Here is a 15,817-nt window from a genome sequence, read left to right as displayed (position 1 = left end):
TGGGTCATTTTCCCAGCATCCTGCCTTTTCGAGGTTTCTAGAGATATACTTAGTTTAGTGCTATGCTTCACACATTAGAATCTGCTAAGTTTAAAAGTTGTGGCACAGGCAGGATAGCCTATATCACTGAAAATATTCGTGGTTGATTCCTTACAGAAAAACCTGGTCATCCTCTCTGCTGGTCATTCTCTCTTGACTCTCTCTCTGAAGACAGAAGCTGTTGAGCTTTTTACCTTTGTTGCCATTCAACCAACATTCAAGGCCCCTTATGTGGCAGGCAAATTGCAATTCTGAAACTACTTTGTCAGATATTATTTGACGATACTGTTAAATACTCAGACCTCGGATTCTTTTGCCTAAATCCTGATGAGAAAACCACACTTTACTACCCCCACATGGAGCGTGCTTCACAATGCGAACCCAGACTCCCTGGGGTGAGGAATGTGTTTTTCTGGGCCGTGGCTAAATCTTCCAGGCTGCTGGCTCCTTGCTCCTGAAATTTTAGCCAGGTGCTAAGATTTGAAACTTTGAAGGGTCCGGAGACCAGGCATCCATAAATATCAGCCCTTTTTGGATACAGAAAATGGAGTTACTAACACATTTGAAAATTGATTCCCAGTTTGCCATGTTTGTTTGCAAAGTTTTGTTACTATGGTGAAAAATACACAAATCACGACTTGTTTCTGGATGATAAATTGCTAGGTGGCAAACTGTGTCAATCCGGAGAATCTTGGAGAGCTCCCAGGCAGCGGTTGGTGGCTCCTGCTGAGGCCCAGGCTTGGGGCTTCCAGACCTCACTCTGCTCTTCAGAATGTGCAGCATTAATCCTGCCTGAGGAGAAAGAATTCAGGTCACAGCGTGGGCCAGACTGCTTGCCTGGTGCCAGCTCCCGAAGATACATTTGCTGGTGTCTCCTTCCTGGCTTCCTTGTCTCCTCCCATCCCCGATCCGCTGTCTCTGGCTCTCCCTTGCTTTGGCTCTCACTTGACTCAGGTCAGCAGAAGTTCACTCGTCTATCCGGAAGTGGACCTCAGTATCCGGTCCCAGCTCTTCCGACTGAGCTCCACTGCTGCCTTTTGTAGGACCCTTCCCAGTACCGCTGCTACCACCAGCTTCTTTCCATGTATAAGGCTGGAGAAAGCCAGTTAGCTGAGAGGCCACTGACTGGGGCTTACACCTAAGAGTGACAACGTTAGGATGCTTCTGTTTCCAACTGTACAAAAAGTAGCCCTGGAAAAGTTCCTCTCTGTCTCTTTGTCTGCTCCCCATCTCCTCGCTCTCTCCCTCTCTCTCATGCTGAACACCACACACATGGCCCTGCGCATGCTGCTGCACCCTTCCACCCGTGAGCTGTGTCACCTACCCAGTTCCTCTCCTGGTTAGGAGGAGGCCAGAAGAACTTGCGTCTTTGGTCTTGTTCATCAGCTAACGCTGCAGAACTTTGGAGCCTGCATCTTCATCTCACTTGCCCCTTTGGACCCCCACCCCTGCAGCCGGGTAAATCCGCATGGTCTTGGTCAGGGACTGCTGAGAGCCTGCAGCTACTTTCTGGGTCCCACGCGGCATGGCGGGGATGGTAACAGACGCAGCTCAGCCAAGGCCATTCAGCCCTCCTTCCGCGGCTGTCCCCTCCGCCCACCCAAGGACACAACATAGGGTTTTCCGACCGTATCCACTCAAGAGCCCCGGAGAGGAGCAGGAGGGAAAAGGAAGTGACAGGAAGGCTCGCTTCTTGGGAAAGAGGCTTTGAAAACAGGACTACGCGGTTCTGAGTCTCAGCGCTTCGTACACATGGGATGTTGGGAAGGTTGCCTGGTCCCCACGCCCTGGGCCCTTCCTCGCCGGTGGCCCTGGATGTTGCTAGCTCCCACACAGGTGATGAATACGCAAGTATTGGCCCAGAATATTTGGAGAATTGTTGAAAAGGACCTACTCAAGGCACGTGCAGTATTGATCTTTCAGGACATTCATTTCTTCCTTCCTTCCTTCATTTATTTTTACCATTGAGGAAAAGAGGCTTCTCAAACCCCACCAAACTCAGTTATTCTGGTGGCACAAAAGGCAATCTTTTCCATTCCCTGTGCCATGCACGTAGCAACCCCGCAAGCGGGACATTTCCTGTGCACCGTTACCACTGACGGAGGGGCACAGGAAGATTAATGAGCCATTTATTTCACCATGCCCGTGGGGTCGGCCCCAAATAGCCATCGGCCCCGGAAACTTCTCCTCCCACAGGTGAGCAACATTTGCTGCATGGTTCCACAGAAACATTCTCCGTGACTTTACGTAGTCTCTTTTATTTAAGCAGCAGATGGTGGCTTGCCAAAGTTCACAGTTAAATGCAGAACTGTCACCTCACTTTTGGCAAACAGTGGCTGTGCTGTGTATTCAATCATTACCTCTCTGAGCATTAAATGAGCTTGAATAAATAATGTCCCTAAAAAGTTCCCTGGAACACAGGGAGGAGTCAAAACAGGCTTATTATTATTGTTACTATGGTTGTTAATGTACTAACTAGTATATTAATTAAATGTTATTTAGAGGATTCTATTTTCATATACTAATTACAGGTCCTCAGAGTATGGGTTCTTTTTGAGGATGAGCCATTATATATGAAGTAATATTTACTATTCAGGTTCTTTCCAATATGTGCTTCTAAGACAGCCATGGTGGTGCATATCCATAATCCCATTACTCTGGGGGGCTGAGATAAGAGGATTACAAGTTCAAACCCAGCTTGGGAAACTGAGTGACTTAGCAAAATTCAGTCTCAAAATAAGAAACAGAAAAGGGCTGAGGATATAGCTCAGTGCAGTGGCCCTGGGTTCCATCCCCAGTACAGAAAAACAAAAGGTCTGTTTCTATTTTCTTTAATAAAGACTGTCTGTTGGAAGATTATTTTATAATGTAAAAGAATAATAAGGGGAAACTAAGATGAAAAATACCCTAGCAAATCTAAAATGCAAGCCTGAGTATTTAAGTAAATGGCCAAATAATAACCAGCAGATTGTTGAAAAACTTAAGGGACTTAAGGACAAAAATAGCATGCAAAACCATTTTTAACTCAGTTTGCTCCAAAGCACAATTTGGAGTTCTGAGCACGCTCATTACTACTTCACAGACCCCAAAGGTGACCAGTTCATAGTCACAACAGCCCGATGCCGAGGTCTGCCCGGGAATATTTTTGAAATTAATTTTATTGGTACAACTTGGACACACATAATAGTCACAATCATCATAGGGAGTTTGTATCTGTACATATGATATCTCGATTCTTCTTTTTTCCCCAATCCCCCTCCCCTTCAGTCCCTCCTCCCCTCCTTCTTTATGAAAGTTTGTCTCCATTTTTCCTTCCATTCTTTTTCTTCTTTTCCCTTCTTTCCTTTTCCCCTGCCCTCTCCCTTGCTCCCCTTCCCTTTTGAACATTTTCTTCCTATTATACATTTTGGTCTTTATCTATGCTTTCATTTTTTTACATCAGAGAAACAATATGATATTTAAGCATGTGTGTCCAATTTAATGAATACACTTAAAGAGGCGCATCCATTTACCTGAAAATGTCTCAAGTTAATCCTCCATTATGGCAGAGTAGTACTCCATTGCATTAAAAAAAATAAATCTTCATCTTTAGTCATTTATCCACTTTATGGATAATTTATCCATTTATCCATTTTTTGAGGATAATTTATCCATTTTATTGGATAAATGGATTTATTCAATGGATAAATCCATTGATATTTGGGCTGTTTCCAAGATTTAGCTACTAGAAATTGTACTGCTATAAACATGGGTGTGCATATAGTGCTGTAGTATGATGCTTTTCATTCTTTGGGAAGATACCAACAAGGAGAGTAGCTGGGTCAAATAGAAACTCTAGTTTTAGTTGCTGGAAGAATCTCCACCCCAATTTCCAAAGTGGTTGCACCAGTCTACATTCCCACCATCAGTGGAGAAGGGTTCCTTTTTCCCCACAGCCCCTCCAGTATTTGTTATTGGTTGATTTCTTGATAATAGCCATTTTTTTCTGGAGTGAGATGGAGTCTTGGTGCTTTAATTTACATCTTGCAAATGACCAGTGATGTTGAACATTTTTTTACATATCTATTTTCTGTTTGTTATTTCTTCACTTGAGAGGTGTCTATTAATTTCAGATACCCACTTTTGGATTGAGTCTTTAAATTTGGGGAGGGGTATCTGTTTTTTTACTGCTTTGTATAATCTAAATATTAGCTCTTTGAGGAAGCGCCAGCAAAGACTTTTTCTTACTCTGTGGGCCTTTTCACTCTGCTGGTGGCTTATTTTGCTGTCCAAAGCTTTTTAGTAGGATGAGATCCCAGTTGTTGATTTTTTGTAATATATCCTGTGTGCGGTGGGTTTTGTTCATAAAGTCATTACACTTGTATCATTAAGAGTTCTACGTATTCTCCTAGCAGACTTAGTGTTTCTGTTTTAGTATTTAGATCTTTGATCCATTTCAATTTTAGTTTAGTGCCTAGTAAGAGATATGGGTCTAGTTTTAGTCTTTGGGGTGTAGAAAGCCAGTTTTCCCAGCACCATTTATGAAAGAGGCTATCTTTCTTCCAGTGAACACGTTTGGCCCCTTTGTCAAACACACGGTGGATGAGTGTGTTTGGAGTTGTTTCTGCATTTTCTAATCTGTTTCATTGATCCTGGGTCTGCTTTTTCCCCCAGTTCCATGCTGTTTTTTTTTTTGTTTTGTTTTGTTTTTTTTAAGTCACATTAGCTTTGCACTATAATTTCAAGTCAGGGATTGTGATGCCCCCTGCCTTGCCTTTGTGGCCCCAAACTGCTTTTGCTATTCTAGGTCTGTCCTGGTTCCAAATAAACTTTAGGATTTTCTGTAGTTCTGTGAGGTGTGCTATCGGTATTCTGACTGGAATTGCATTAAATCTGTGTAGCTTTTTTTGAAGTATGTCATTTACAATATATTGGTTCTGCCTATCCAAGAACAAAGAATATCATTCCATTTTCTGATATCCTCTTTGATCTCCTTTATCAGAGTATTATAGTTTTCCATGCATATACTGACTTTGTTAGATTGATTTGCACATACTTCATTCTTCGATGCTTTGTGCAAGTGTGGTTTCCCTAATTTCTCTCTCTGAGTTTTTTGTTTGTGCATAGGAGGGCTATTGACTTGTGAATGTTGCTTTGTATCAACAACAACTATACTATTGATTTTGATTATTAACTCTAAAAGTTTTTTATTTGCCTAGGAATATTTTAAAGTCAATTCATTAAGCATACACCCAAACACATTGCAGTTCTAAGGTTTGTACTGGCATGCAGGAGTCAGAGAAATTTTTTAAACCACAAAATACAGCCACAGACATTGGCAAAAAGGAGACACTTACCAAAGATGAGATTATGTCGGGCAAGGCAACGCTGCCCAGTAAGGTGGCATGGTGCGAGGGTCACGGAAAATTGTGAAAAACCAACAACCCACAATCCATTGCTATCTCTATGGAGATGATATAGCCAGTGAACGTAAGGTTTTGAATTTTTTATGCACCCAGATAAAAGCCAATGAAAATATCCGGGCAAAAAAAGCACCAATATCCCTGCTCGGGCCAGAATGCATATTGTCACTAGCTACCAAGTTCTCGTGAAGAATTCAGTCCATTTTTGCTACATATTGATTCTCTTTTGTTATCTTTACTCATAGGGCCCAAGCAAGGACCCAAGCCTTCAGGCCCTGTCAGAAATGTGTCAGTGGACTCTACCCAAGCCACAAAAAGACCAGGTGAGGAATGAAAGGCGGACTCCCCTACTGTAGCCCAGGTTTGAAACTTGCACAGTAACTGCAGTGGAATTTGCTGCAGCAAGAATAGCAACACCCACATGGCCCTCAGCGTGTCAGAACCATGTCAATGGTATAACCATACTGCGAGATAAATATTCCAAAACATTACCTTAGGGGAATGAAAAGTCTCTGTGCACAAATTAAACACTACTAACTTCAAGTGGGGTACCAATGTAATCGTTATTTTCTATACCGTTCTACTGCCATGGGTTCCACTTTTTATCAGGTTTAAGTTTTGCTCTTGTGTGGCTTATTACACAATGCTTCTGCTTTAGCTGATATATGTTCTCGATGTAAGAGAATACCACGTGAAACAGGTAAAATCAGGAGGCTAACGATTCTCAGAACACCGATGGTTCTGCAAAGGGTGCTGAGGCCTTGCGCTAACGCCTCTGTCACTATTCTTCCCCTTCTCCTCCCCCTTCCCCTCCCTCCCCTTTCTCTCCCTCTCTGTGTCCCTAGTTCCCTGGAAGTACCCTTAAATCCGTAAGGTATTTTCCTCTATTTTCAATTATGCTTGAAGATTTAAAAATCAACTTCAACAACGCAAAGAAAGAAAACCTTTGAGTTATAACACAAGGCTTAAAGTGCCCAACACCTTCAGCCTTGCCAACCTTTGTGCAAAGTAATAACTTTATGCAAAGTATTAAAAGGTACTTCTTTCCCCTGCCCTTCAGGTAGACCAGTTAGCAAAAATAATGTGCCTTCCTCTGGGCTGCGCCTCGCCCCAGAGCTTTCCGGGGATGAGCACAACGGGTGCTGCACTTTAGTTCCCCCTAACAGCCTCTGGCCAGGAGTTCCGCTGCAGTGTACGAGCACCATGAGCACTCGCAGGGACCCTGCTCACAAGCACCACATTCTTGTCTCTGCCCTCTGCGAAACTTTGGTGAAATCATTTGAGAGGTTCTGAAGGTGTGTGTTTAACTAAATAATAATAAAGTTAAGGGATAGTGTTGAGCACTACAAAAAGAGAAATTATATGCTTAACAATTCAAAACTGAAATGACATAAAGTTATATTCTCAAAATCAAAAGCAGTTGGGAATAATGAAGTTCACAGATGCTAGCTTATACAGGAAATGTAAAATGTTAAATTCTATGTATCTAAGTAGCCTCTCAAAGGCAGATATGTCTCTGCATCTGTAATTATAGAATATGTTTTACACACATGATATACCTTATTGGTAGATGACTACCATTAATTTACAAAAATATCAACATATGTACTTGTATGTACTTTTGTACAAAATCTACTCTGTCATCCACCACTACCTATCAAAGGTCAGTTTTGGGGCTGGGAGTTTAGCTCAGCGGCACAGCACCTGCCTGGCAAGTGCAAGGTCATGAGTTTGATTCCTGGTACCAGAAGAAAACCAAAAACAAACAAACAAACAATCAAAGGTCAGTTTTTAAGGAAAACTACGTTTTTGTACAATGAATGTTTATAATGGACTTATCTATAATATAATCTTTTAGCTACAATCCCAGGGACTCGCCGCCCACCTCTGCCACCTAGACCCGTACCCCCACGAAGAAAACCTCTACCCCCAAATAATGTCACTGGAAAGCCAGGAAGCTCAGGTATGTCCACCTCCACTATTTGTTTTGCTAGTCACGATTTCTGATTTTTACACCCTTTCTGATGTGCTAGATAAACCTCTGATGTGTGTGGCACATGCTTGTGTGGGTTCCAAAGACTGGACATTATAAATTATAAATTTGTGGGCTTATATTCTGATTCTGGATAAGTGGAGGCACGAAAATCATCCCTCTGCATCTAGGCTAGCTTGCTTCTTAGATGTTTGCCTGCTTGGAACTTAGGTAAAAGATGACCCTAGCCCTTTAAGTGGATTCTACTGAAGGACAAAATAATACACATTGCAAAGTCCCTAGAGATAATTGAAAATGGATGCCCTCTCATTGATTTATAATTTCATCACCTGAAATGAAGTCCTCCATCTGTCACCTGAAGCTCCCCTAGCCTTCATGCCAGCCCAGCTAATATTCTGGTGTTTAGGGGAAGGGTTAGGACTAAACTACCGAGGCAACGGAGCAGACCTCGTCTGTGTAACCAGACAGGCGTCTGCCTTAGGAGTCCAGCCGCTTCTCACCCCGACACCTGAGTAAGATTGCTCCTGCACATGGCGTGAGTGCTCTAGGCCTCGGCAGAGTCAGCAAGACTCACACACCATCCCTGCTCTAGCTCCCCAGGGAAGCCTTGGCATTGCTTCTCCACGCGACCTTGATGCGCACCTCTGTTAGGGCAAAAGCAAGCTGTTTTATACCGTTTGTTTGCGTGTTTCTCTTCCCCTCAGACCAAGTTGTCTTAATCACTTTCTCATTGGTGTGACACAACACCCAGTACCACAACTTTAAAAAGGAAGAGATTTGTTCGGGTTCATGGTTATAGTCTGTGGGCAGCTGCCTCCAGGGCAGAAACAGCACGGTAGAGGGGCAGAGTGGAGGCAAGCTGCTCATGTCATGGCTGTTGAGAGAGAGAGAAAGAGAGAGAGGAGCCCTTTCATGTCACACGCCCAGTAACCCACCTCTAACCAGGCCCCACCTCCTACCAGTGCACAACTACTGGTCTCACCAGCAGACGAACCTGCCCGTAGGTACATCGCCCCACGATCCGGCCACCTCCTCGTAGCCCCTCTCTGCACACACGTGGCTCGGGGGCGCAGAGCTCTCCAGGTCTAAGCTGCAGCACCAGCTCTGTGAGGAGGCCTCGGTGTATTTTCTCTGAATTTCCAGAACCGAACCCAGTGCTTCGCACATAGAGAATGTTTGATAAATAACGACTGGAGGAATGAATGAAAGGGATTAAGAGTCAGTGAAAAATGGTCTAGTTCAAAGCAAAACTCTACCTTATTTGTATTAAGGACTTTTCTCCCTGGGACCTGCCAGCAAATGACAGCACGTTGCCTATTGTTTTCTCGTTTTCCCAAATCTCTGCTTCCTAAATATTGGAAGGTGGAATCAGAATAAAAGCATCAAAGACAGCTGCAAAAGATGAAACTGGTGAGGGTTTACATGAAGGGGAATGGATCTCACTCCTTTGTCAGGATAAAAAGAGGCCATAGTGACAGTGAAGCTTCCCAGTGTCACGAACTCTAGCTCATTTTTGGGAATGTCTCACGGAGGAGTCGGCCTCTCACTCGTGCATCTAGTGCCTTTCTCCGTGAAGGTCCAGGGTCGCGTCCTCCCGAGAAGACCAGGTTTCACTGATTAACTGTAACACGAGGAAGCTGCAAGACGGGTGCCGGCTGCCCTCGCGTCAGGCTGGGTGAGCCACAGACTGGAAGTAATGCCCAGATGTGCCCGTGAACGACTCAAGCCACTGCCCTCGGAGAATTTTCCTGGCCAGGCCAGATATCTTCAGCTGCAGTTCAATAAAACCCAGTCTCTCTGTTCTAAGCACAAGGAATCCCTAGACCCAGGGGTAGATCCAGTCTTGGAGAAGTACAGTGTAAGTAATTTTAGAGCAGAAGAGTCACGGTTGCTACCGCAGCTCAGCGTAGCTCCAGGTCAAGCCGTTCCTCCTCCTCCATGTTGCTGGTGTCTGACCACTTCCAGCCCCTCTCGCTGCTCCTGCCGTGGCTCACCTGTTCTTCCCCGGCCTGCATAACTGCCTTCGTGTCCTGATCTCGCTCACTCATCGGGCTTGCACCCGAGCCATCCGCCTTCTTCTCATCCTCTTACTTTCCTATCCAAAATATTCCCATAGATCTTCATTCCCTGAAAAAACTTCTAAACCCAAGTTGTGCAAGATAGCCTGCCCTTCTGTGCTCCTCTCCACTCTCCCGGTACTCACTAGCTCCTCAAACTAAATACACCCAGCTCTTCCTCTTCCAGACCTGGTTCCTGCGCAGCTTCAGGCTGGAGAAAGCCCTCATGCCTGCCTGCTGATCTCTTCTCCCCTGACCGGGCCCTCCCCTGTAAAAACGTTCCCGCCCGCCCTAATACCTTCCATCTTTGCCCATACATGCAACCACTCCCTCTTCTCCCCCTCTGACTTATCTAATTCTTTCACAATGTCTCTCTCTGTCCATGACTCACACATCCATCTCCATCAAGGACCAAGTTCTGTTCTCTCTCTAAGCCGCTAGTAGTGCCAAGCTACATAGTAAGTGCTTAATAAACATTTATTGGGTAAATAAATGAGAAGCCTGGGAGTGCTCCTTTAAGACTGACTACTTTGGCTCTGTTACAGGAATCATTTCATCACACCGAGTAACTTCCCCACCCCTGAAGGCAACACTCAAACCTACCCTAACCACCTCGGAGAGACCAGAAACGGATAAAAAGCAGCCAACAGCTCCTGCCTCCGGAGAAGAATTTGGTTAGTATGTTAGGAGTCTGTTCTCACTGGATGCTTGGATATGAGGAACTAAAATGTTTTATAGAAAGAGCAGAATCTCAGTCCTGGATCTTCTATTCTTCTCAATTTTATGATTAATTTGTGCTTTCTTAATTTTAAAATTATATTATTTTCAATGCTTTGAAATAGAATATGCTCTTTTCCCTAGCAGACATAGAAGAGCTACGTTTGTTTCCTAAAAAGATCTAGACTACTCACTGCTACTATGGAATCCCATGTCATTCCTCATTGCACGTGTCCTAACTTATTTACGGGATTAACTGCACGGTTGCAATGTGTAATTCAGTATTCCACTCCAGCTGATCTTGTAGCAGGGACACAATTATTGGTTTTGTATTGTAGATGAATGTGTATAGCAGGAATAAAGGAATTTAGAACTGTGAGCAATTTAGGAAGAATATTAAATCTTTAGTCCTTACTATATTCTTGGTTGGGTCACAAGGCTTTCTTTACCCTTTACCAAAGTTGTGCGTAATCCTTCATTCTTAGGTAATACAACCGACTTCAGCTCAAGCCCAACAAGAGAAACTGATCATCTTGGGAAGCCCAGATTCAAAGGTATGTTTGGCTCCCAGTCTGGCCTTCTGCAAGGCTATCTTAAACGGGTAATCAGGCAGGTCTTGCTGTGCAGTAACCAGGAATACTTAGTAGCCTATCTAACCGTTTATTTTTTGAGTCTCTGTAAGTCAGCTGAGAATCTGCTGACCCGGGATGTGCTTGGGCAGATGCTTCTGCTCCTAAAAGTGGGTATAGCTGGCGCTGGTGGGTCGGCTCAGGTCCACACCACATATGTTCATTTGGGTTCCTGGCAGGAGAGCCCTCAGGGACCCAGAGAAGCTATTCTCGTGGCAATACCAAGTAAAGACAGGTAGCACTCAAACGTACCTTCCACACTTCTTTTTATGTTGTGTCTGCCATATACATTGACTGAAAAGTCATTTAGCAACGGTCAAACCCAGGATTGGAGAGGTTTCCTCTTCCCATGTTCACAGAGAATATTTTTAACAATAATGTAATATAGCACAGTAGGAAAGATATGGTATATCAGTATTTCCCTTTGTAAATTTCTTCTGGAGTCTAAATGCAGCACGTATTTACCCACTAGCATCATCATAAACAAGGTAATACATGCAGAAATTGTGGAACTTTCATCATGTACTCTTTAAAATTCCACCCTCTCGTGTCTACCACCTAGCCCCCAGTCGCTAGTAACCACAGATGTGAAATACTATAGATTCATCTGTGCTTTATGAAATTATATATAAATGAAAATGTACAGTATGAACTCCTGATGTCTTTTGCATAGCATAATTATTTAGGGATTTATCCATATTGTTCTGTGTACCAATAAACAATCCATTCCTTTTGTGGACAAGCATTCTATTGTATGCGTACGTAATCATTTGTTTCTTTATTAAACCTATTAATGGCATTAAGCTGTTTTTTCAGTGTAACTAGTATTATTGCTGTGACCATTCATGTGTGACTCTCTGTGTAGACATGTGCTCTCATCCCTTTTGGGAAAAAAGAATACTTAGGTGATATGCAAGTTTACACCTAACATCGTAAGACACTGTGAAATTGTTTTCCAAAGTGATTGCACTGTTTTAATTAAGATTCTGTCAGCAGTCATGAGGGTTCTGGTTCCTCCAAGTTTTTGACAATGCTTAGCATAGTCAGGTTCAAAATGCCGTGCACTGAGGATATACTCACACCGACACACACACACACACCGACACACACACACACACACACACACGATGTTACAGCTAATGCCTCATACCAGTCAGAAATCCGTTTGTTAGTGTGTTTATTAACAGTCCTTTATCACTGAGTGTTATAAATGCTACATAAAACTGACTAGAGTCTCACTCTTGTCAAAAACCCCAAAATATTCACCATTTTAATAGGTGTGTAGTGTTATCCAATTATGGTTTTAATGTGCCTCTCTTAAGGACCACAGGGCCTGAAAACTTTTTCACAAGTTTATTTTCTATCTGTATTTATTTATGTCCAAATTTTTGCCCTCTTCTAAATTTTTTATTTTGAGACAGAGTCTTGCTATGTAGTTCAGGTTGCCCTTGAACTCACTGTGTAGTTCTGGCCAGCCTCAAACTCACAGTGATCCTCCTGCCCCAGCCTCCAGAGTACTGGAAATAAAGGTGTGCACTGCCACGCCTGGCTTGCCCACTTTTTAAATGGAATTGTTTACTTATTGTTGAGTTTTGAAAATATTTATATTTTCTAAATATTTTTAGCAATATTTGCAAATATTTTCCCTAGTATATGTCTTCTTTTTTAATTCCAGTTTATCAATGTTTTTATAGAATTCACTTTCTTTAAAAGGTATAGCACTTTTCAGAGTATTTTTTCTTCCTTAGTGAGCTTTGCGATTCTGTCTTTCAAAGGATTAATCTAATGTTTTGTCAAATTTATCTACATAAAATTGCTCATAATGTTCTTTTTTATTTTATTTTAGGAAAAAAGGTAAAACAGAATTCCATAACAAAATAATAGTAGAATAACAATAGCTAATGCATCACATGTTGTTATCTTTAAATTAGTTGCTCAAGGTACAAGATACGGGCATCGTTGCTTATCCTAATATCCGTTTTTGTATCATATCTAAAAATATTTCATTAAATCAAAATCACGAAGAGTTTTTGCCCCATGTTTTTAGAAGTTTTGTATTTCTCCATTTAACTTTATGGTGCACACTGAGGACAATGCTATATATGATACAAGGTACGATAGGTGTCCTTTTTATGACTATTCAGTTGTCCTTGCACCATTCACTGAAAAACTTATCCGTTCTCCACTGAACTTCCTTTGCCAAAACCAACTGTCCATCTCTGCTGATCTGCTCAGGGACTCTCTAGACTGTTCTATTGATCTGTTTATCTACCAGCACCTCACTTTCTGGGCTCCTGGGGGAGTTCTAACCTTGTAATGAGGTTGTATTAGTCTCCCAATATTGTTTCAATTTTTCAAAGTTGTTTGGATGATTCTGGGTCCTTTTAATTTCCATGTGATTTTAGAATTAGCTCGTCACTACGTAAAAGGTAGTTTTGTTGAGTTTTGTGTGCAGTTGCATTGAATCCATAGGTAATTTAGGAAAAATTCACAGCTGAGCAATTCTATGAACATAGTGTGCGCTGTCACTTATTTCAGTCTTGTAAGTTTCTCTCATCAAAGTCTTCACATTCTCAGTGTATAGACAATCATAAAAGTAGTATTTTCCCAATCTTTAATTGCAGGTTGCTAGTATGCAGGAAGATAATTGATTTTGTGCAGTCAACCTGTGTCCTGGAACTTTGCAAAGCTTGTTAATTCCAGTAGTTTTTTAGTAGACCGAATGGACTTTCTACATACAGAATTAAGTTACCGGAGGATACGGTTTTACTTCTTTCTTTTCAGGTTGCGTGGCTTTATTTTTTTCTCAATGTATTGCACCGGCTAGGTTTTCCAGTAAGATATTATATAGAAATGGGGATAAGAGAGATCATTTCCTATAACCTTACAGGAAAAGCACTCAGTCTGTGTTGCTTGTAGATGTTTCAGGGATGCTTTCGTTGCATTGAGAAAGTTCTCTTTTAGTATGATGAGAATTCTTATCAGAAACTGATGCTAGGTTGTACCTGATCCATCTGCTTTTATGGAGATGATTGTGGCTTTTCTTTATGAGTTTGTGAATATGATGAATTGATTTTTTAAAAAAATTAAATGAACTTTGCATGCTGGGAACAAACCCCATTTCATCAGAATATATTCATGTTTTGTGTAGCATTGGATTTAATTATCCAAGATTATTTTTAGAGCTGTATTCATGAAGGACATTGCTCTGTAGTTTCCTTATAATGTACAATCAGGTTGAGTATTAGGATAATGCTGAATTCTTCTCTTAAACTTTCTGGGAGAATTTGTTTAGAATTGCTATTGTTTCTTCCTAAATGTTTAGGGATCTGTGTCTAACATTCTCTTTGTGGGAAGGTTTTCTGATTTTCTGTGTACTTGGCCTATCAATTAGAGCATAAGACGAGAGAACCGAAATCTGTAACTGTGACTATGGCGGTATTTCTACTTGCAGATCTGTCAGTTTGTGCTTCACATATTTTAGATGTGTATAGTGAGGTACAGGTACAAGTTATTTAAGATTGTAAAAAACCTCCTAACTAATTCACCATTTATCATTATGCAGTAACCCTTTCTATGTCTGGTAATATTCAATGCTCTGAAATCTAAGTTGTTGATATTAAATATTCAGTCAAGCTTTATTTTTATTAGTGTAAATTTTTCTCATCCTAATATTATTGACTTCTAGACTGCTTATAGTTTCTTTTTTCAATCATATTTTATTGGTACATTTTAGAGACACATAATGATCACATTCATCATAGAGAATTTGTACCTGTATATAACTTTCATCCCCATTCCCCTACCCTCCCTTCAACTGCTTCTCCCCTTCCCATTTACATTAGCTTTGTTTCTGTGTTTGTCTTCTTTTCTCATTTTTTTAAACTTTTCCTTTCTTTTCTTCCCCCTCCCCTTTCTCTTCTTCCCCTCCCCAACTGAACATTTTCTTCCTATTTCACAATACATATTAAACATTTTGAACCTTATTTACATTTTTGGTTTCTCACACCAGAGAAACAATGTGGTATTTACACATGTATGTCTGATTTATCTCACTTCAGAGTATGGTCTCAAGGTGCATCAATTTATCTAGAAGTGTCTCAAGTTTATCCTTCTTTATGGCAGAGTAATACTCCATTGTATTAAAATTTCATCTTCTTTGTTTGTAACTCTGTATTGTCTGTACTGTTCTTTTGCTATTTTGTAAAAGGTTGTCTGTCTGTTAATATTTTCCTCCTTTTATTTTTAAAATTTAAAAAAATAAAAAATAAATTATCTTCTTTATCCATTCCCCAGTTGATGGGTATTTTGGCTGTTTCCAAGATTTAGCTATTACAAACTGTGCTGCTATAATAATGACTGTGCATATATCACAATGGTATGATGCTTTTAATTCTTCCCAGAAGATATTAAGGAGAGGAACAGCTGGGTCAAGTGGAACTTCTAGTTTTGTGAGGAATCTCCACATTGATTTCCACAGTAGTTGTACAAGTCTACACTCCCACCAGCAGTGGAGAAGCATTCCTTTTTCCCCACAGTCCCTCCAGTGTTTGTTATAGTTGGTTTCTTGATGATAGCCATTTTTAATGGCGTGAGATGGAAGCTCAGCATTGTTTTAATTTGCATCTCAGATGACCAGTGACGCTGAACATTTTTTCATGTATTTATTGGCTGTATTTCTTCATCTGAGAAGTGTGTACTCATCTCAGATGCACACTTCGGATTGGGCTCTTAAATTTGGGAGGGTCTGATTGTTTTGGAGTTCTTCATGTTTTTCTCAATAGTAACCCTTTGTCTGAGGAACAGCTGAGAAAATTTTCCACACTGTGGGTTGTCTCTTCACTCTGTTGGTTTCTCTTGCTGTGAAGAGAAGCTTTTTAATAAGATGGGGTCCCAGTTGTTGATTCTTCGTGATAGTTCCTGTGAGATCGAGGCTTTGTTCATGAAGTCTTTGCCTACACCAGTGTCTTCGAGAGTTTT

At 41.5% G+C, this 15,817-nt stretch overlaps 1 protein-coding gene across 28 annotated transcripts in view; it reads left to right on the top strand.

The window, feature by feature from the left end:
- Abi3bp (ABI family, member 3 (NESH) binding protein) overlaps positions 1-15,817 on the top strand; it is a 219,568-nt gene that overhangs the window by 185,825 nt on the left and 17,926 nt on the right. For all 28 annotated transcript variants that reach the window (XM_013515155.1, XM_013515154.1, XM_013515153.1 and 25 more), the window contains 4 exons: positions 5,687-5,764; positions 7,300-7,404; positions 10,037-10,165; positions 10,694-10,762. In XM_013515155.1, coding sequence (XP_013370609.1) covers positions 5,687-5,764; positions 7,300-7,404; positions 10,037-10,165; positions 10,694-10,762 — 381 coding nt within the window. The remainder of the gene's footprint in view (positions 1-5,686; positions 5,765-7,299; positions 7,405-10,036; positions 10,166-10,693; positions 10,763-15,817) is intronic.

The sequence above is a fragment of the Chinchilla lanigera genome, unplaced genomic scaffold (assembly GCF_000276665.1).
Source record: "Chinchilla lanigera isolate Chin_1 unplaced genomic scaffold, ChiLan1.0 scaffold00026, whole genome shotgun sequence".
Taxonomy (NCBI): domain Eukaryota; kingdom Metazoa; phylum Chordata; class Mammalia; order Rodentia; family Chinchillidae; genus Chinchilla; species Chinchilla lanigera.
This window is presented reverse-complemented; position numbering and strand designations above follow the sequence as displayed.